At 42.9% G+C, this 20,913-nt stretch overlaps 4 protein-coding genes across 6 annotated transcripts; 1 reads left to right on the top strand and 3 right to left on the bottom strand.

The window, feature by feature from the left end:
• Nucleotides 1–101: 101 nt before the first annotated feature.
• Nucleotides 102–2,549, bottom strand: rln3b (relaxin 3b). The gene is made up of 3 exons (XM_049721700.2): nt 2,456–2,549; nt 544–669; nt 102–463 (listed from the first exon to the last, which is right to left on the bottom strand). The coding sequence occupies exons 1-3, from the start codon at nt 2,535–2,537 to the stop codon at nt 183–185; spliced, it is 489 nt and encodes a 162-aa protein (XP_049577657.1). The 5' UTR covers nt 2,538–2,549; the 3' UTR covers nt 102–182.
• A 37-nt stretch (nt 2,550–2,586) lies between these two features.
• On the top strand, nt 2,587–10,856 carry rfx1b (regulatory factor X, 1b (influences HLA class II expression)). Of its 3 annotated transcripts, none has more exons than XM_049721680.1 (18): nt 2,587–2,721; nt 3,816–4,188; nt 5,920–6,017; nt 6,086–6,175; nt 6,808–6,884; nt 6,970–7,258; nt 7,420–7,601; nt 7,677–7,796; nt 7,878–7,999; nt 8,132–8,250; nt 8,445–8,548; nt 8,625–8,776; nt 8,860–8,957; nt 9,104–9,253; nt 9,335–9,546; nt 9,622–9,775; nt 9,908–9,953; nt 10,025–10,856. In XM_049721680.1, the coding sequence occupies exons 1-18, from the start codon at nt 2,587–2,589 to the stop codon at nt 10,198–10,200; spliced, it is 2,697 nt and encodes an 898-aa protein (XP_049577637.1). In that variant the 3' UTR covers nt 10,201–10,856. The 3 variants fall into 3 exon arrangements, with proteins under 3 accessions (XP_049577637.1, XP_049577636.1, XP_049577638.1); XM_049721679.1 differs by having other exon boundaries at nt 6,083–6,175; XM_049721681.1 differs by having other exon boundaries at nt 2,622–2,771; nt 6,083–6,175.
• Nucleotides 10,857–12,116: 1,260 nt separating this feature from the next.
• On the bottom strand, nt 12,117–18,411 carry dcaf15 (DDB1 and CUL4 associated factor 15). Its single transcript, XM_049721686.2, has 13 exons — nt 18,171–18,411; nt 16,824–16,921; nt 16,564–16,702; nt 16,362–16,468; nt 16,144–16,274; nt 15,904–16,065; nt 14,899–15,450; nt 14,504–14,595; nt 14,002–14,124; nt 13,837–13,913; nt 13,653–13,757; nt 12,941–13,056; nt 12,117–12,739 (listed from the first exon to the last, which is right to left on the bottom strand). The coding sequence occupies exons 1-13, from the start codon at nt 18,264–18,266 to the stop codon at nt 12,684–12,686; spliced, it is 1,854 nt and encodes a 617-aa protein (XP_049577643.1). The 5' UTR covers nt 18,267–18,411; the 3' UTR covers nt 12,117–12,683.
• Nucleotides 18,412–18,713: 302 nt separating this feature from the next.
• Nucleotides 18,714–20,786, bottom strand: si:ch73-311h14.2 (uncharacterized protein LOC556846 homolog). Its single transcript, XM_049721699.1, has 3 exons — nt 20,286–20,786; nt 19,885–20,064; nt 18,714–19,474 (listed from the first exon to the last, which is right to left on the bottom strand). The coding sequence occupies exons 1-3, from the start codon at nt 20,562–20,564 to the stop codon at nt 19,226–19,228; spliced, it is 708 nt and encodes a 235-aa protein (XP_049577656.1). The 5' UTR covers nt 20,565–20,786; the 3' UTR covers nt 18,714–19,225.
• Nucleotides 20,787–20,913: the final 127 nt, after the last annotated feature.

The raw sequence follows: 20,913 nt of genomic DNA, 5'->3' as shown, positions 1-20,913 counted from the left end.
TCAAACTAAGAGGAAGTCTTTTTTTTTTTTTTTTTATGAATGACATGACTTTATTGAACATAGTATACACAAAATTAGTCAAGCACACTTTTGTCTGAAAAAACATACAGTCAGACAATTTGTGATCTTGATGTAAAAATAATAATAAAATGAGGTAAGCTGCATGGGAGAGGGAACAATATTTAGCACAAGGAACTGATTTCACTCTTGCTGCAGCCCCACTTGCAACAGGCATTGGACAGTCCCACCACGACATCCCGTCCTTTCCTATCTGCACTTCGAAGAGCCTCCAGGACTTCGTCCGAGATTGGTGAGCGAGCAGAGCGGCTGAATTCAGCATCCACAGGCACCGCATCAAATGACGGATCCTTCCATACATTAGATTGCGCAAGATCTTGCTCACTGGCCATTTGAGGGAGAGGATTCGCATTCCATCTGTCAAAAGCCTCGTCTCCAGTAAGAGCTGATGGGAAGATAAATGATGAATTATTTTAGAATTAATATTTTTATGAATGATTGACTTCAGTTCACAGGCAGTCTTACCTGCGTTTCCAATGCTTCTCCTCCAGCGAGAGCCCCCACAGGTAAAAATGACAGCGCGTATGAACTCTCTTCCACACAGCTTCATTCCATAAAAAGAGGAATGGGCTTCATTTGGCCGCACCTTGTCTACCAAAGCCACCAAGAGACACAGGGTCAAGAGTGCCGCCTTCCACATGGTCCTTCAAAATCTGCTGTAGTTGTCTCACTGTGCTGAAAAGGTTTCTGCAAACTCAAGTGGTGCAACTAGTTTGGTTTATGTTTCATTTTGGACATCTTATATAGGTCTCAGTTGCTCAAAGAAGCACTTCCGGTCTTCGTCATATCCAGAGATAAGAGCTGAGACCTTTAGGAGCAACAATGCACATCTAATAACACACAAGTCGTGATTATATGGCAAATGATGCCACAAGTGACTCCAACAGAGCTCTCAGCAATCTAATCACCTGTGACCTTTTACTTGCCCTTTCTGCCCTCACTGGTAGTTTTTGTTGTGCTTTGTGTGACACATGGCGATATCTCAGTCGTGGCATCTTCTCAACCAGAAGCTGAAAAGATTTCACTCTCTCCATGTACCTCATCAATTTAGACTGCTTAATATCTCTGGGAAATCTTGTTTGTTTGTGCCCTTGTGTACACACATGAATGCTCATTCACATGTTCTGCAATGTAGGATGGCCTAAGGAAGTACAAAAATCTTGTTTGGTCAAGTCCTTGTGGACACACATGAATGCTCATTTACTTGTTCTGCAATGTAGGATGGCCTAAAGAAGTACAATCCTGCACAAAGTCTGATAAACTCTATTGGTTAAACTTCCATTTAATTGGAATAAGAACACATGTTTGGGTCTCTGGGGCGCATGCACATCCACAAAGTGTTATGCAACATAGTAATGGCTTTGTTAGCTACCTTTTGAGAAAATTGGTTTACGTGCAAGCAGTTCTGAATTTTGCCAAATTGTGATGTCAAAATTTGGACGATTTAGAAAATACGGTTCATTGACATGACAAGTTGTCTCTCGTGCGCTTAGCATCTCAAACTAGCTTTTTTAGGATGACTCAACAAGATCCCTTTAAGCCACTAGTCACCATGGTTACAAAAGCCGTTCCCCTCACAAGGGCAGAGTGAGCAGTGGTTCAGTTGCATGAGAAAACCAAGTAGTTTCAACCGAGTGTTAAAAATGAATGGGAAGTGTGCTTTTATTATTCACCCTTGTTTATCTTGATCAAAGCATGCCGGAGATGGCTCGATGGATGGATGGATGGATGGATGGATGGATGGATGGATGGATGGATGGATGGATGGATGGATGGATGGATGGACGGACGGACGGACGGACGGACGGACGGACGGACAGATAGATAATCATTGAAAAGAATTGGAAGGTTTTATATTAGGCCAGTTAAACCTTGAAAACAATATCACAAACCAAAACAGCAAACGGATGATGATTTCAATGTCTCTGAGATTTGATGCAACTATAGCAAGCAGAGAGGAGAATTTATGAAAGAAGTCTTATTCACTCAATGCATTTAGATTTACCTGTGTAAATACATTTTCTTACCTAAAAATCGAATCTTGTGTCATAAATTGTGCTATCTTCGAAGATGTGCATCAGATATTACAGTGGAAATACAAGATGATCTTTTAATCTCTTGTCTCATGTTCATCATTTGAATTCAAATCTGAATGTCTTGTATAAAATTTACAGAATATACTCACTATTACAATATTTTAGGGAGGGAAATTTTCACACAAGCATGAGGCATCAGGAGAACCTGAAAACTCTAAGCAGAGCTTAAATTTATAACCCTGATCCTGAACCATAAAGTCGTATTTTCAGTTGGAAAAACAGCCTAAAGGCACGAACGCTGCTTATCTGGAAAACTTTTATTAAACAAACTAGAGACTCACTCAAGACGCCAACTGGTGAGTCCTCACTGAAACTAGAAGTGGTCATGAGACACTTAGTCCCTGTCAGAGTGACAGCAGCCATTGTCCACTGAGAGAAGAGTATTGTTAATGACGTAGTTATCCCTGCCAAAATGGTCCAATCAACATTTAGTGGTAGGCGGGGCTTAGGCAAGAGGCTAGCAACAGTTGCCCCGGTGAAGGCAAGGCGCCATAGTCACGGTAGTCCTGGCGACGAGAACCAAGCAACGGGAGTCAACAACCCGAATGTAAGGAAAAAACTTAGCACTAAAAGGACAATACCGGGGAAAAAACAGAGGTGAACTCCTCCAAATGAGATTTCCTTGTTATTTTATGCTCTCTAAAGTTGCATGGTTGTTTTCGTTGGTGTATTCGTCTGTGTTTGCGGAAAGTGCTCGAGCATGTCGGTGATGAAAGTGGTTGCGAGATTTTTTTTTTTTTTTTGCATGTGCAGACGGTTGTTATGGCGATGTCAGATCTCCGATCAGAGCACAAGATGGCGGGTGTGTTGTAACGCTTGTGACTACTCGACTTTTTTCCACGCCTATTGTATTCATCTTTCGTGGAGTGTCACATTTAACTGCGTGTGGTGTTTATGTCATGGTCGAAGAATTACAAGCATGCTAGCAACAGCTTGGTTGCTCAAGCGCACATCAAGCTTACTCAAGTGACGAGCTGTTAGCTGGCGAAGCTATCACTCTCGCTAACTCAACACACCTATAAGCGAGTGAAGCTTATGTTACCCCCCCCCCCCCCCCCCCCCCGCACATATTTACAATCCACTTTCTTGGATCGCGTTTTTATAAACGTGCGTATTTGGGAGTTATGTGTTATTTACTTTGAACCCCTTGGGAAAAGTTTTTTTTGTGTGACATTGAACTCACTTCCCTGACACGATGTGCTCGCTGATCAATCTACGCGTCGTGTTTACCGTGTGGGTGCACACCGGAGTGGTTTATCTTAGGTTGGGATAGTCTAAAGTCCTGAATGGCTGGGTCCAATAATTGTGCATGTGAATTCAGTCTCAGCTACAGAGGCGATAAGGTCATAGTGGTAGCTAGTTCATATGAATAGCCCTTGCTTACTTTATTACAATTGAAAACAGTTTGTTGCCTGTGTGTTGCTCATTTTTTGTGAGATGTAGTGGACTGAAGCTGAAAAAATATCGCTTGAAATTAGAGATAAACCCCCATTTCCTCTTCAAACATGCACGCACGAGAACACACACACACAGACTAAGATTTGTGTGGCACTGTGTTGCAACAACACAAGTGGATATGACGTCAAAGACATGTTTGGAGGATATTCGCAATTGAGATTGTCTCCCTCTTTTAATCAACAGAGGTGGTGCCTCAAAGGATTGGTTGCCATGGCAACTTCTGGCTACTCAGAAGACCTCCAGCCTCAGCAGACCAACACGGTAACCATAGCATCAACTCCGGCTTCCACCACACCCTCTTCCACCAAGACAGCAGCACACTTCCTGACCGGACTCCCACTAACCTCTGGAAGCATTGCATCAGCCAATCAATCAGCCAAAACTGGACAGGATGCACTTTTGTCCCAAGCTCCACCTACCCAGGCTCAGAGCCAGAAGGCAGCTGTTCTAGCGGCTCCTACACAGCACTATATAAGCTCCGAAATCCAGCACACTGTGGCCCAGAAGAGTAATGGTCAGAACACCTCATCCCAATACATCATAGTGACGGTTACAGGTGAGCAACATGTGACAAACTATTGAATTCCTAAGCTTGTACAATAATTACGGGGGACATGACATGAGAAATCAGTCGAAGCTGTCAATAAGGTTGATGAGATATGATCAGTCCAAGCGCCAAATTGAATAGTAAAAGGAAAAAGGTTGAATTGTTATTTTCCTGCCATCGTTCTTTTAATTTGTGGTCATGATGTTTAGTCAACTCAGTGGTAAGTCATTATTACCATTGTCAGCACACTAAGTAACGTGTGTGTGCGTGAATGAGCAGACCACAACAATATAATGTGATGCATGTGGTTGCTAGGTTACAGTGTACCAAATGTGAGGGATGGATTGCAGCTTCTTTTTGAGGTTGCTGGAGCGTTAGTGTTATAAGAATGTATCTTGAAAAAATAGCAGCCATTCCCAATTACTAGCAAAAGAAATCTGTATCCGTGGCAACCTCATTTGTGATAAATACGTGTTTTCTGGATGTGAGGTTCAACTTCATGTTCTCCTGTTCCCCTTGAAGTGACAAATATTAAATGTCAAAGAAAATATTTGGCATTAAATAAATCTGCTCTTAATGAGAAGAGAATGAGGCCTTAGGCTAATTCTTTTTTGGGATGTTTATTTTAGGTCCATCTGTTAGTGGATATTTTTGCCTGCCGGTGTCAAGTAACACAGTATACTCTCACCCAGTAAGTCACATGCTGGGACAGGCGGGCGTGGGGCTTGTCTGAGGCCTATTCAATCATCTTGATAACGGTGCATATTTAATTAAGCTAGAACATAACATGTTGTTTGCACGATTCTGCTTCCATCAATCTGTCTTTGAGAGAAGCCTGCTTATGGCAGTTTAAGTTGGCTGTAGTATCAACATCCATGCAATTTAGAAGTCTAGCAAAACAAGGGAGTATTAAAAGTGTTGCTTTTTTTTTTTAATGGAATGTTCTATCGGAAGCTAAGGTGAGTAAATTCCCAATCGGCCTTATTTGAAGTTTATGCTGTTAGACAATAATCAAACGTCACCATTTCATAGTCCACGATCTGTCTCCAGTTGTGCTTTCATTTCAGATGTATTGACAAGTTAGAAGCAGCAGAACATCTATCAGACACTCAGTGAGAAGAGTTATAGCAGAGAGAAAGAGAGAGAAAGAGAGAATCCATTGAGTGATACAAACACAGGCTTCACAGGAAAGGTTTGTTCCATAAGTCACAAGATGCAGCTCAGCTCTGGAGGGGTGTCTCGGTGGGACACCTAGGGGTAGCATTCAGAACTTTGTTAGTACTAAGTCGTTTGTATTTTGCATTCAAAATGAGTAAAAGGCTGCTTTGTTCATTTTGGAAAAGTACAAGTGTCACATTGCAAACTGGGAAATCCATTAGTCTAAATGGGTTCAAATGAAAAAGGAAATGCGTGAGCCTTCCCTCCACATGTTGTCCATCATCCCGTAGCCAACAACCCTCATGCGTCCCATTTTCCTCTCGCATCCAAAATGCATGTTTACAAGATGGAGGGATTGCTCTCCATCTGGGGAGATTAGCTGTCCGAGCCGGTCATTCTCGACACAAGTTATAAAGCAGAGACGAGGGCTTTCTTGTCACTTTCTCCTCGGCTGGACCCAAAAACACACACGAGATGTTCTACACTGGTTTTTGTTTCAATCCGCAAGCCGCATGTCGTGAGTTGCCTTATTTGTACTTGCTTGGCTCCTTTGTTGCTCATTCAAGTCTCTTTCTCACTCAGAGGGTTCTGCGCACTCTAATGACAGTCTGTCAGAATCCAGCTCACCTGCCTCGGGTGTGCCTACACGGGTGGTCCAGCCAGTGCAGACCACTACTCAGGTATGTTCTCTGCCGATTAATGACTTGGACGACAATTTAATTATGACGTTGAATGTATTTACCAGCAGAGGTCAGTGTTGCAGACGGTGCCACAGGCTGGCAAGAGGGTTCAGTCAGGACACGTCAATAATCTGCAGTCTGCGCACATCAATCAAGAGGTAAAGACAAAAAAACATCTCGTAAAAATTATTCAATCGCCATCATTATCCAGTAGAACCACGCTGTTTGCTTATTTCAAAAGAATTTCCTCTCAGGAAATAATGGAAGATTTGTTCTGGGCTTATGTGTCTCATGATACTTTGGAGGTTACTCCACTAACCAGATTGCCACTGCTAAGTATCTTGTTAATGGAGATACTTGAGTTCTGGAGTTTCAGCAGCAGTCCTCCAACTGCGAAGCCCCAACGTGTCTTGGGAAGTACGCGAACATTCCCAGTAGAGTGGCAGGATGTGTGTTCGTAGCAGACCTACTCCTGTTGTTTCCGTAGTTTCCTGTTCATGTCATGTGAAAGCAGTTGGGCCTCTTTGGGAACTTTGACAGTACAAAGTCAGAGAGACGCATTGTAAAAAAAAAATGAGTGAGCTGCTCTGTTCCAAAAAGGTGTGCCATCGTGCTGTATGATTGCAATAACAACCAAATCATACTCAGCTCATAAATATTGAAGAAATAAATTCAAATAACCTGTTTAAAGCTGAGTATATTTGAGCAAATTAGATCCAAACTTTTGTCCATCCATATTCAGATTTGTTGCTCTACTACAAAGCTCCTCTTTCCTTGTTTTTCTTTCAAGGTGGAGCAGGTGTACTCGAGCCAGGTGCAGTATGTGGACGGAGGAGGCTCCGACAATGCTTTCACCACCTCCTCTATGTGAGTGACAACAATGTTTACAACTCTGCATGTCTCAGCCATCCAGTTACAATTCTTCCTCCAATTCTTCCCTCCCTCCCTCCAGCCGGCCAGGCGGCTACTCTTTTTCCGACTCACCCCTTTACTCTCAGACCCCTCCCGCCTCCTCCTCCAACTTCTACGAGGCCACGTCTAGCTCGGAGTCCGACATCAGCGGCTCGGTGACCTCACAGACTCTCTCCTCCTCTGTTGCGGCAGCAGCTGCTGCCAGCGGGGGCACCTCTGCGAGTGGCTCCGGTTATGTCATTCAGGGGGCTTATTTGTTAGGAGGAGGGGGAGGAGGTGGAGGAGGACAGAGCTACTCCAGCCCAAATTCACGTGCCCCTCCGGCCACCGTGAGTACTCCAGTGAATGAATGGGCGAATAAACAGATGACGTTTTTCTCCGAGACAAAGATTCATTTTGGATTGATACCATAAAGTGTGGAAAAAGTGAAGCGCTTGGAATGCTTTCTGAGTTATGGCAAGGACATGACCACCGTGGCTGTGCTCTTCAGGTGCAGTGGCTGTGTGAGAATTACGAAGGTGCAGAGGGGGTGAGTCTGCCTCGCTGCACCCTCTACTACCACTACCTGCTACACTGCCAGGAGCAGAAGCTGGAGCCGGTCAATGCCGCCTCCTTTGGCAAACTCATCAGGTCCGTCTTCATGGGGCTCCGCACTCGAAGGCTCGGCACGCGGTATGTACAGCCGCGCTCGTTGTTGTCATTCACTTGCGCACCGCCTCCTTGTAAGTTTTGGCACGCTTGTTTCAGGGGGAACTCAAAGTACCACTACTATGGACTCAGGATCAAATCTGGCTCCCCTCTGCTCAGACTGATGGACGAACAGCAGCACATGGCAATGCGGCAGCAGCCGTTCTCACAGAAAAGCAGGTGGGCTTTCATACAAAGAGGCGCCCCGGTATCCTACTTCCCCTCGCTGTCGTTCTGACCTGGGTGCGTTCTGTCCAAAAGGGTAAAGGCGGTTCAGAAAACAGAGGGGATCGCCAATGGGACCTCAGGGGGGGCGTCCCAGCAGCAGGCAGGAGTGGTTTGTGATATTTCGGCCCAGGTGCAGCAGTACCAGCAGTTCCTGGGTGAGGAACTGGCAAATTTAGTTGAATGTGTACAATGATGTTTTGTGTCCGCCCACCCCTACCAAGAAGTTCAAGCGGAAGAGAAGATGCTGTAGTGGTGACGACAGTGTGTCTGTCCTCCATCTTGTGTAGAAGCATCACGTCCGTTGCCTGATTTCGTTGAGATGAACGTGCAAGAGCGCAGCCTGCCTGATGGGATCCTGCCTGAACACCTTAAGGCCTTTCAGACGCTCTACAGGGAACACTGTGAGGTAAGCAACAGAGAGGTTAAAAAGTCACTTTGGTTTTTGTCATGTTAGCATTTTGGCAATTCTTGTACTCTGTCTCAGAATTTGTAACTTTTCCCATGCATACATTCTGCATTTCAGAACGCAAACACTATTTTAGCAGCAAGCACTGCCGTCCTCCTTCATCCTGTGTTTTTTTTTGTCTTCCTTGGCAACAGGCCGTTTTAGACGTGATGGTGAACCTTCAGTTCACTCTTGTGGAGACACTTTGGAAGTCCTTCTGGAGGTTCAGCCAAAGCAGCGAACCAGAAACTCTCAATCTGTGAGTGCCAAAAGTAAAACACTTAACCCACCACCACAACCTCCGCTGCTCCAATAGCAACCCCATGCTCTTTCAGTCACCATGAGTCGGAGAAACGTCTGCCAAAATCATGCCTTGTGCTGCTGTGCAAGTTTGAGCCTGTACTAAACTGGACAAGAACGTGCGACAACCTGCTCTATCAGACGCTGGTGGAGATCCTCATCCCTGATGTGCTCCGACCCATCCCCAGTAAGGATGCGACGGGATGACAAAGGTGTGCAAAGTGAGAGCAACCTGTTGATTTTCAACACGTTTCTCACGTTTGTCCTCAGGTGCCTTAACTCAGGCCATCCGTAATTTTGCTAAGAGTCTGGAGAGCTGGCTGTCCGGCGCCATGATGAACATCCCAGAAGAGATGGTTCGCATTAAGGTTTGTATTCTATTCCTCAGAGGTGCAATCAACTACTAATCAATTATCAAATTAATCATTATTTTGACAATTGAGAGTCAGTAGAGATGAGTAGATGGGTGAAAATGTAGCGCCAGTGCCATTAATTGTTTTGTCTTCCCCCTCAGGTGGTGTGTGTCGGCTCTTTTTCCCAAACGTTGCGTCGCTATACCAGCTTGAACCACCTGGCCCAGGCAGCCCGTGCCGTTCTCCAGAACTCAGCTCAGATCAACCAGATGCTCTCTGACCTCAACCGTGTAGATTTCACCAACGTTCAGGTCTGGCGATGCCGAAGAACACAAGCGTAGCAGGACGTCGGAGAACCTAACCTTGTCTCAACCCACTTAACCCCACATCAGGAACAAGCGTCGTGGGTGTGTCAGTGTGAGGATCAAATCGTCCAGCGGCTGGAGCAAGACTTCAAGATGACCCTGCAGCAGCAGAACTCCTTGGAGCAGTGGGCCTCGTGGCTGGACGGCGTTGTCTCTCAGGTGCTCAAACCTTACGAGGCCAACCCCGTCGCCCTGCCCAAGGCCGCCAAAGTCTTTCTGCTCAACTGGTCCTTCTATAGGTGAGCGACAGCTGGCCAGAATTGTGATTTGTTGCCGTGTGCTAAAAGTCTTAAAAATGTCTTGCCAACCACCAGTTCGATGGTCATTCGGGACCTGACCCTGCGCAGCGCCGCCAGCTTCGGATCCTTTCACCTGATCCGCTTGCTGTACGATGAGTACATGTACTACCTGATCGAGCACAGAGTGGCTCAGGCGAAAGGAGAGACCCCAGTTGCCGTCATGGGAGAAGTAAGTGTTTGAAAATAGGGAAATAACACAACACTCAAAACGTTTTGGACATTCTGTTTTCAGATATCCATTTTTTGTGTGACTTTTCGTTGTTTGAGTTACCTTGTCAGATGTTTATCTTCTGTGTTGTAGTTTGCCAGCACAGTCAAGAGCCGATCCACTCCGGACCTGGAGAAAGGTAACATCAGCACACTTTAGTGTCTTCTTTTTACAGTCCTTTTTGACCCCTCGCCATTTCTTCTCCATCAGATGAGGAAGACGATGATGAGGATGAGGAGAGTGAGGAGGAAAGCGCAGATCTGGTCTTGCAGTCCAGCTCTCTGAGCATGCTGGAAGACAAGGAGCTGTTGGAGCCGCCCGCCAAGCAGCCCAGGACCACTTTAAGCCTGCACAGTCTGACAGAGACGCACAATACACCGGCTTAGAGGAAAACACACACACACACACAGAAACTTTTGCTTTAACGCCATCAAGTCATCCCATCCTGCACCCTTTGTCATGTGTGCTGGGTGTTGATTGTTTGTCGAGTGTGCGCATGTTTAAGAAAACAGGAGTGCCCTTTATGCCAATGATGTATTTTTTTGCTTTTTTGTGCTGCCATTTTGTTTCTCTTTTGTCATGTAATCGTGTATGATCCCTGTGCCTTCCCAGAACATTCAGTGGCCAGCCCTGCACAAATGCCACATAGTTACCTGATGGACACTCATGATATTTCCCTGAGTCTCCCTTGTCCTGCCTTAACCACTAACCAGATAATGTAGAGATATTGTCCTGGTGATGTCCAAAATCACTCATATTGCCCTTTAAGCAATGTCTATGCAGGGGTTTTTTATAATCAGGATTAATGGATTTTATGGGCTCACTAATGGGCAACTGGTTGTGGATGCCATATTTCATTGACTTTCTGTACGTCCTGTTTAATTTGGCCAACTAACTGATTCGCTGTGCCTTTGAGAGATTGCTAGCCCAATTGAACTTATATTCAATATCGTGTGTATTGTTGCATATATATATATATGAGGGTTCTGTAGCCTTGTTGTCTTGAACTTTTGTAGCTATTAAAAATCACGTGAGCCATGTCTGTCAAGATTGCCATTTGTCATCTTTGCTCAGCCTCTCCATTTCCTTCACTACTTCATGCATACAATGCAAAGACAAACCACCATCCAAGATATAAGGAAACTTGAATAAGCTAGATTCAGAAGCACTCTTATTGACTTCAGATACCTGTGTACTAGAGCTGTATCATGCTATTTTAACATTTCCAGTTAATTATAGGGATGTATATGATTATATATTGCCCTTTGCACAAGAGCAATCTAGTTTCTTATGAAATGAGTTATTTTGATGGCAAGTTTTCTAACCTGGAAGACTTGTTTTACTCAAACCCCGCCTTCGCTGTGCTCACACATCTGTTGGTAGCCTCGAGGTGCCTTCAATAACCGCAAATAAAGTATGACATCTCAAATTTACACAGGAATGATCACTTTAACAGGGCTAAAAGCCCAAAAAAATGATTTCGCATGATATGGCTCATTTAACATGTACAATGTTTTGTAGTGTTAGTTTATTTTTCATCCTCTGGTGTCATATATCCAAATTGTATGTTGTTTGACCATAAATTGCCTTAGGAAATGTGGTATGCCTACAGAACACTAAGCTTGATTTTTAATGTGATGTTGTACCAGGCCTGGAGATGTGCTGAACTTCCCAATCGACCCTTTATATAATCAGGTTATTTTATCAGGATTTCAATTATTTTCCGAGACCACTTAATGAAACAATGTGTGTTTGTTGCCCGGGCAGAAATCTATAGAAAAAAATAAAATCAAATGGGGTTTTACAAAGTTGTTTTGTTCTTGTTCATGTAATGTGGATTCTCCCTTCAATCTTACACTGCTGGACCTTCCATCGAGAGATCCTATTGATGTCCCTCTTAAAACCTTGGTACAATCTGTGATCTTTGTAGCTTTGTTGTCATTAACTAAAAGGTTGTGATTACATTCTCAAATGTGTGCATATTGTATTTGTTTACTGCAGTGATTCCCAACGCACACCAGTGCTCCGAAAGATGGCGTGGGGTGATGCCTTATTTCAGTTAATATGTCTAAGTTATTAAAATTTACCAATGTATCAGCATTCAAATGTATCTATGCCAGTGACAAAGGCATAAAAATGAATTACTCTTAAGTCTTCACACTGAGTAAGTCAGACTTGAGACAAGATCCATATTTTTGTTTGGTGGTGTCCCTTGAGACTCTTATGTAAAATGGGTGCCTTTGAAACCCCCCCATCTTCGTATCATGTGAACATCACTCAAATCGGATAAACACAAATCGTGTTGTTTGACACACTCGGCCACATTTCATTTGGACAAAACTTCAAAAAATATTCCTAATTCCTTGCCAAGAATATACAGCATTACATCAACCAGTAAAACATGTATAGGACTTGAAGAACCAACAACCATGAAACAAATACTTTTATAGACGCACCCCCAAGATATTTAGAGTAAACATAAAGTTGCTTTGTTCTGTGCAATGAGAAAAACTACAGCCTTGTGAGTCAACAAAAAGGGGGTAGAAATACACAGAATCACATCTTCCTTTACAGGTGCAGGTTGACGTACTCACAATACTCTCTATAGCGGACAAACACTTTAGTTATACAGTACTTATATACTGTATAAGAAAAGAACTTAGTTGTGGCAATCTTTATCCAGTCCAGTTCATTTTTTTGTACTTACAAATTAAACATTATGTAAATACAGATGTCTCTCTGAAACAAAAAAAATAAAAATAATGTGCAGTTACCGGTATATGACACCGAGTACAGTTTTGATGTGTACGTTATCACAGTGCAGTTGAGCCCCAAGGCTGTTCGCTCTCCTTTTCATTTGCACCCAGCATCACAGGACAATCCATGTGCATCTCTCGCTATCAGCCAGCACCTGAAGAGATGATCCTACATGGGGGAGGAGTAACCATTTACTCAATAGTACTTAAGCCTATTCAACCAAGCATTTTTTTACCCTTAAATTTTTGAAGCAGCTTAACAATCTGTTTATTGACTGGGGAAGATGACCATGCCCAAATATGTCTGGACGGAAACAAGCCTCAGACAAACTTCATACTGTCATGAAGTCAATCTGCAGCTTCAACTGACCTTTGTGTAGTCCTTCGTTGGTCATGCGATTGATGGAGCGCGAGCTGCTCTCAGGAATGAGACACTTCATCAGCGTGTTCACGCAGGACTTCCTGTAAGAACTCCACACACGCCCGCTGACAAGCGAGACAAGTTACATACATTACTGCATGCTTTTGTACATTATGACAACAGGTACAAAATTAATTGGTAAATCAACAACGAATTTGTTATTGACTCACTACTATCTTGATTAACTGTTTTAAGACATTGTTTAACTTAAAATAGTCCCAAATCGTTAGAATTTCAGCCTCTTAACAGTAATTATTCTCCTGTTTCTGTAGTGAAAGTATTATTTTGTGACAACAAGCTATGCTAGTTTAGTATTTAAGATGGCTTCTCTGGCTTTCTCCTCTTTATTATCGGACTGTGCGGACTACTGTATAGGTCTGAACTTGTGACTTCTACTCTAATGCGACTTGTAGATTTCAAATCTAGAGCTTGACATATTTCCTTTCATTGTACTGCCAAAAGCACTGGCTCTCCTTTTTGGGTACTCTGAATAACTGAACGGCACATTTGAATAACTGAGTCTAATCAGGTTGAACAAGTTCTGGTTGGAGTCAAAACTTCTGCATCTAACATTGCAAAGGCCTGACTTCACATTGCTGACTCAGCAAAATGAGGTGAAGCGGGCCTATATCATGTAGGATCACACTGGGTGTTTGCTTACCTGGTCTGACCCTTGACCTCTGTAAGGTCACCGATGCCTACAGTGCAACACACACCTGTGTTAAGGTCCCAACTGACCTGCAGGTTTGAATGGTACGTGTTGGGCCTAACAAGAGAAAAAGAGCTTAAGAAAGGAAACTTCAAGCTTGTTCCTAAAAAAAAAAGTAACAAAAGACCAACGGCACCTGCAATGCTCCGAAGGGGAGAAAGCCAGTAACAAAAGGCCGATGCTAATCATGACTGTGTTGGTCTCCGGGCAAACCTGACACACACACACACACATGAAAACATTCTCAGGCACACGCTTTCATTCAAAAGTGCGCGGCACTGTGTCGTATTTGTTAGTTTACCTCTAATATGACCACATCATAGTCGCTGAAAGAGCAGAACTGCGGCGCCCAGGCGGCGTCTTTCCTGATCACCTCATTAATTAGATACTCAAAGTCCAGAGTCAGCTGCTCTACACGTACACTCTGTAAAATAACACACACATACATATGCAGAACCAATTCACTCAAATGCAGGCATACAATGAGAGATGTCAGAGTGGAATTATGATTTAGTACATGTGATGTTTATTCTTTTTTGTCTTTGCCCAGAGGTCTTTTTCATGGCAAACAAACTATAGCAGTCTGTATACCTTGGGCTATTTTTCCCCCCTCGTCTTCTCTTCGTTGTCAATTGTGCATTGTTTATTAGTTATTATAACAAGCAAGCGAGAATGCGAGTGATGTCATTTCAGTGATTGGCAGTCGAGACGAATGTGCTATTTTGATCGTAGGTTTTACCATAAAAGTGCAATGAATGCTGCATGCAAACCCATGCTTTTGATATTTCCAGTACGTCACAGACCTGTCCATCGTGTGGCTCGCTGACCAGCTGCAGGCTCCGCCCTTTAAGATCGGTGACGGTGAACGGAAGCTGTACTTTATCGTCTTCATAACCTTGACACAAAAAACGAGACGCAAATCAATAAAGACAAAGAGATTAAGATGTACAGCTTCACAAGACAACTGAAAACATTTTCCTAATGACAGCTAATGTCAAAAATCAGCAAATTCAAGGCCTGAAAGCTAGAATTTTCAAAAATAATGATCCTTTAATCAAACGCAGGGACAATTATGGGATTCAATTGTAATGAGCAGCCCTCTCAGAGTGATAATGAAAAATTGAACAGGCTGCATGTTAGACAACGCCATTACATTGACTCTCATTCAATTGTGCATATACTTTGGGTTTTTTTTCACCTGTATCTCCTCCTGTATTCTGCTCCAATGAGCCTGGCTTGGAACAGTAGTGGAGACACGAGTAGTTGACATATCCAGGTTCATTAGGGTCAACCTCCTGGGATGCAGGTGGGGTGGGAGGGGAAGAAGCCGATGATGAAGACGATGCAGGAGACATCATTTGTTCTGATGACTGCGTTAAACTATGGCCGGCTGTCGACATTTGTGGCAAACAGGTCCGTGTTTCTTTCTGCATAGACTTTGGACAATCCTGCTCATCCTGCTGGCCGTTTACCACCAGCGGCTCTGATGGTTTCGGTGCTCCCTCTTTTTCACCTCCACCTGCTCCGCCTTGGGCCCGTCGGAAGAGGTCGGCTGCGAATTCTCTGGCTCGCATTGCTGCTTGTGTTTGGTTGGGAGAAGGAGGCGCAGGGGTGAACCCGCTCTGTGTTGGGTGCCTATCTGGAAATCCCTGAGAGGAAGTTGAGGCGGTGGGAGAGGAGCATGTGGACGCCTGATGTGACAAAGCTGCTCTCTTTGTGTAGAGGATTGGGGATGACCGACCAGCCTTGCCTGAAACAAACAAAGCCAATTAACTGCAATGTCATGTTTGATAGGTGGGGCATAAAGCTATGACAATATATGGGGCCGATCGGTAACCAAATCGCAAGCAACAACCATCCAGCCTCAAAATAGAATATAGTGTCTCGCAAATGTTGATGAACAATTAGATATGAATGGAATATTTGTCACCATGACAAGCATGTACTGTAAATTAAACGTTAACAAGTAACCTGCCAGTATGAGCCTGACGAAGAATACACATGCAGGCCAACAATATAATTTATTCCATACTTATTTCTTTACTACTGTTGAATTTCATGTTGTTGCTGCTTGATGTTGACACTCTTGTAGCGAGCTGCTCACTGTGGTGAACCGTCAGCCACTCATGGAAACTAGTTACTGTTCGACAGTTCAGTCTGGCTATATTATATTTATTAAATAAATAAATAAATAAATATTTACCTTTGCAGAGAGAGATACCACAAGCCACTAGAGAGTAGCTGGTATTTAACAGGATGACCTGGTCCTTTTTCAGCTGGAAAGCAGGCTGAAAAGTAGGAAAGGGGTACACCACCTGATACTTGCTGTTGAGCACGTAGCCGTGCTCCAAACACTCGCCGCTTCCTGCACAGACCCACGCGACAATCAGAAGAGCCGTACAGGCTAAGGAAGCTAGGTCAGCAGAAGAGGTGATTTGTTTACCATTGCGTACTGATGTGGTTGAGGGAAGTGCACAACAACAGTCGGGGCAAGGCTGAGGTGGAGGCATTGAAACGATTGTCATGGAGATGTCTCGGTAGTTCTCGGCGCTCATCAAGTTCATCAGGAGAGAGCTGAAAGGTTGCGTCATGTAGACAAACATGATTACAACAGAATTAAGTAGAAGTATCTGAAGCAGCCGTGTGTAAAAACTGTCTTACTTAAAACCGAAGATGACAATTTTAGACTGGTCATTTGGCCACCCACACACAGTGAGGTAAAGGTCATTGTAGATTTCTTCACCTGCAAACAGGCGCACATATTGAACCTAGAATGAAAATACATAGAATAGATAAGTGTCAAATGCCTCACTCAATATCTTCTAATAATTGCTCACCAGTGATAGGACATGATTTGTTTTACCTGTCTGAGTCGACTGTGGAGATTAAACTCCCACCAATAGAGATGGTAGGTATAGAAATAAAACTCATCATCCTCTCCCCAGTCTCTGGTGTAGGACAGAACGTAGCGGCCACACTTGGTGAAGCCAAGGAAGATATGCCTGGAATCAAACGGCATACGAATGCATCACTGCAACACCGGCTTGAGTGTGGATCAACACTAGTTTGCTGAAAATAAACATTAGAAATGGCAATGAGTTTATGGGTGTAAGTAACACTTACCCTGCTCTCAAGTATTCCTCACTGACAATGTTCTTTAATGGGACACACACTCGCGGAGGGAGCTTCCTGAAAAGATTCTGGGAGAACTGCCCTGAAAGCTGCATAATGGAACAATTACAACAAAAATATTTATTAACTGGGAAACAGTGCAAGGCAATACGTGATGATTCACATAAACGTCAGCTGTTGTGGTATATTTGCACATTATCGGGCTTTGAACGGCCATCATGCATAGCTAAAACGCAAACTAGTTTTTGTCACATGAACAATGTAAATAAACAGAGGTGGCGGAATTTAAATCATGCAGGAAAGCAGCCCTTGAGGACCGGATTTGGACACTCCTGTATTAGACACACTGCTGCATGTGTGCAGTACATGCGTGATAAATAACATAGCTATGTTTCTACTTGTGCGAGGGCTCCCGCCAACTACCTACATTGTCAGTTAATATGTACGTACTCAGTATTGTAAGGTTGTCCCAATACAACTTTTTCACTTCCGATACAGATATTGCAGCCTAGATTACTTGTCGATACATATTGATCAGAAATTATATCATCAGGAATGAAACATGCTTTTATTTGTTGTTGCATTAAAGTTAGAAGAGAGTTGATCAAATGATACTAGTACAAACACGAGTAGGTACGAGCAAAATGACCCATTTATTCGAAAACGAGCATGAACAGAGTCTGGAATGGACTGCTTATACTATTTGAATGCTAATATCAGAGATTTGGGATGTGCAGTAGACTGCTGTAATCCAATACTGCTTTTAGTAGGGATGATATCGGGTAAAATGTTAATATAGGAATCTGGAAACCGTAGTAGGGCTGTGCCTTTCTTCTAAGGATGTCATGGAATTCACTGACATTACGTCAATATAAAGGGCGGAGTAAATAATAAATTGGAAACGATTTGTATGTTATCATTATTTTAGCTTTGTTTGTTTAGTTTTGTTGTACACTTCACATGCCTCTTCTGCTTGCCCTGACCGCACGTCCCAGTGTTATGTTTATGGTTTAACAAATGTGCCCTTTTAGGAGTCTCCTGAAAAGTGACTATTTTGGAGGTACAAGGTTTCGTCCCGACGCCAACTATATGCGAGCTAGCAAAAGATCCTAAAGTATTAGTACACGTATTGGGCACCAATACCAGAGTGCAAGCCCAAGTGTAACCCACAAGAGTGTAGGGAAAAGGTGCTGGCTGCTAGCTTCGAATGGTTCTCTTCCGTTAATTCGCGTTGGTTAGCCAACGAGCTAGGTGGCAGCTACAGACGCTCGTGAAAACAAGGCACATCATATTACTCCAAAACCATTGTTGCCAAGGTGAAGCCAATAACAATCGTACCTTCCCTCGCACGAGAAGTTTCACGACGTGGTCTTTGTGCCTTCTTTCAGTTCTGTGTTTGACAGCCTTCTTTTCTGATTTCGAGCTGGGCGCCATCTCGAACTGAACTGTTGCTCGTGTTGAGACCCGGACGCGGCTGATTGGTCAGCTGCTGCAAGAGACCAACGAGGCCAGCTTTCACCAGTCGGTGTCTCATTTATTAAAACTATCCTCGATCCTGTGTTTACTTGACGTTAGCTCCTCCTATTATTACGCCTTGAAGGAGTCGAGTAGAGCATCAAAGGAAGAGGCAACTGTTAGAAATGAGACGTTTACTTATATTAAGTCAATTTATGGAGACGTCTAATAAAGACAACCTGACGTCATCTGTGCAATAAACTTTATCCGTCGAATTAATTTTAGAATTGCACTTAGTATGTAAAAAGAAACATTCAAGTGACTACATTGTTTTTAAGCATCAAAGTGATATTTTGAGATGATCACTCAATATTCATAGATTTTAGATTAAATATCTAGAATTAGTAAAACATTTTGCAGCAAAAATACAAACATGTCTGTTTATTTAACTGATCTTGAAAGGTAACAAGACAACAAGCAGCAAAGACAGATTGACTTGCCAGTGGCATTAGAGACAAGGGAATTATTATTTAATTTTTTAAATAAAGTTGTTATACTGCGCTATATGAATACATGCCTTTGGTATTTTTCTATTCAGAAGTTCTTCTTGAGGTGTGAGCTTACTTTACAAAAATGAAGGAATGTTCATCTTTACCTGTCTTAACATGAGTAGATTTTTCACTGTTTAGCCATAATCAACAAACAGAAGATCACCAAGATGTAAATGCTCTAATACGTCCCATTGTTCAAATGTGTCTCAGTGTAGCCATGACATAGTCTAACAAGGGTCATGAAAAGTTCCTTGATTCGTTTTTGTCTTTCGCCGTTTTTTTAGCTGAACTTCGCTCACTTTCGCCAGTATTGTTCCGGTAAGTAACGTTATTCACTACTGGGCTGAGGAAGTTGAACAAGGCCAGGAGGAGTAAAAATGAAAGTCTTCATTTTTCTCCTTTTACATCATCCAAAGTCAAGAGGACCTCATCTTCAGGTTGGTGATCACTTGGTGGCATACTAGGAGAGGAAGGCCTGGATCTTGATATGGCTGCTTCATTCTTTAGAATAATGTTTTCAATCTTGGACTTCAACGTGTATCTGTCATATATTGTCTGACAGCCAACATCCACCATCACTTTTGAACATTTGGAGCAGGGTTCCAGAGCTTCTGTTTGAACTCCCACAGAGTTAGTCTGGCAGAAAAACAAACATACATGTACATTAATAGGTTTATAGGCCTACAAATCTAAATGATAAATTGAAATTTAAGAAGGATAGATAAGGAGTTAGCTTGAAATTTGTTTTGTTATAATAAATATATATTTTTTTATTTTGTGGATGACTTCAGTGGTCCTTGATTTTTGCACTGTACAAACATTACTTTACATTTTTGGATGTTGTAGACAGACAGACAGACAGACAGACAGTCAGACAGACAGACAGAATGAAGGTGTTTAAAACCTCTTTAATACTTCCGCTTTATTATTTGGCAGTGCATTTATTCAAAGATAAAAAAAAACATTTAATATGCTTATTGTAATATACATATATGATAATCAGATTTACACCACACCATACAAAATAAAAAATATATAACACTTACTCTATATCGTTCTGTGTCAGTAGCATCGAGAGGTGAGATCATGCTGAGATCCAACAGGATGTTTGCTGCGTCGAGATCACTTTTGGCTGAGTCCAGCACTTTGATTCTTTTCGTTGCAGAATTGCTTGCGAATGGCTTCGGTGTTGGTGCTTTTCTTTTGCGCCTTATAATACGTTCAATCTGCAACCACAAACCAAAACTCTGTACAAATCTCCTCAAAAACTCTATTAACCCCTATGGATATCTTTCCATATAATTCACAACATAACATGATTGTTATGCGAGACTACTTTAAAATAAATAAATACAAAAAGACATTGAAACATTTTCCCAGGTCAGGCGCTAAGAATCGGGCCAAACGGGCAAGCAAAAAGTAAAGAAAATGATCGAAATGGGCTTACCTCTTCCGGGCAGGCAGTGGCCGGCAAGGGATCGGGGTTGTCATCTGTAGGACCATGGCCACCAACGAAATGTTTACTACATATGAAGGTGAAAGGCTTCACCTTGCTGGCGTTAAATTGGTCTTTTGGACGTCCGCACAAACTGACCCATCGTTCACATTTATCCTTCTGAGTTTTTGGCTTCGGAAAACGAATAAAGAATACATCCTTCATATGTGGACGATCGTAGTGTCTGGAGTCGCTTCTGCAAGTTCCATAGCAGCAGTGTTTACTCGGCATATTTTTTTTTCCTTGGGATAAACGGGCAAAAAATATGCGGTACTAGCATGAGCAGTCTGCGAGCGCCTTTGTTGACCCCTTTCCGGTTCAGAGTGTGACGTCACGCGGCCTTGCATCCACTATAAATCCCCAATGCCATTCACACCCATGCTTAAGGTACATAACATTTTTGGAACAGTGTTAACTTCTCTCTGCTTCTTGCAAATAAAACAAGATTAAACATTTGTTGTTTCACTGTTATACCCAGAAACCTGAGGACAACCATAACTAAAACGTTGTTCTTGATGAAAACAAATTTGACACACTCTAAATAGTTCTTGTGAATGCCGAATTCATTATGTCATTGGAC

The sequence above is a fragment of the Syngnathus scovelli genome, chromosome 5 (assembly GCF_024217435.2).
Source record: "Syngnathus scovelli strain Florida chromosome 5, RoL_Ssco_1.2, whole genome shotgun sequence".
Classification (NCBI taxonomy): Eukaryota; Metazoa; Chordata; class Actinopteri; order Syngnathiformes; family Syngnathidae; genus Syngnathus; species Syngnathus scovelli.
This window is presented reverse-complemented; position numbering and strand designations above follow the sequence as displayed.

Bases quoted from the DNA above. Each gene is read 5' to 3' on its own strand.
- rln3b (XM_049721700.2), bottom strand. From the start codon at position 2,537: ATGGCTGCTGTCACTCTGACAGGGACTAAGTGTCTCATGACCACTTCT. The intron at 670-2,455 runs GTGAGTCTCTAG...TGGCTTTGGTAG, and splicing joins CTCACCAGTTGGCGTCTTGA to ACAAGGTGCGGCCAAATGAA. The intron at 464-543 runs GTAAGACTGCCT...TCTTCCCATCAG, and splicing joins GAGAAGCATTGGAAACGCAG to CTCTTACTGGAGACGAGGCT.
- rfx1b (XM_049721679.1), top strand. From the start codon at position 2,587: ATGGTCCAATCAACATTTAGTGGTAGGCGGGGCTTAGGCAAGAGGCTA. The intron at 8,549-8,624 runs GTGAGTGCCAAA...ATGCTCTTTCAG, and splicing joins GAACCAGAAACTCTCAATCT to TCACCATGAGTCGGAGAAAC. The intron at 9,776-9,907 runs GTAAGTGTTTGA...TCTGTGTTGTAG, and splicing joins CAGTTGCCGTCATGGGAGAA to TTTGCCAGCACAGTCAAGAG.
- dcaf15 (XM_049721686.2), bottom strand. From the start codon at position 18,266: ATGGCGCCCAGCTCGAAATCAGAAAAGAAGGCTGTCAAACACAGAACT. The intron at 16,922-18,170 runs GTACGATTGTTA...TCCATTATGCAG, and splicing joins AACTTCTCGTGCGAGGGAAG to CTTTCAGGGCAGTTCTCCCA. The intron at 12,740-12,940 runs GTCAGTTGAAGC...TCCCCCATGTAG, and splicing joins CAACGAAGGACTACACAAAG to GATCATCTCTTCAGGTGCTG.
- si:ch73-311h14.2 (XM_049721699.1), bottom strand. From the start codon at position 20,564: ATGCCGAGTAAACACTGCTGCTATGGAACTTGCAGAAGCGACTCCAGA. The intron at 20,065-20,285 runs GTAAGCCCATTT...TTGTGGTTGCAG, and splicing joins CCACTGCCTGCCCGGAAGAG to ATTGAACGTATTATAAGGCG. The intron at 19,475-19,884 runs GTAAGTGTTATA...TTTTTCTGCCAG, and splicing joins CTGACACAGAACGATATAGA to ACTAACTCTGTGGGAGTTCA.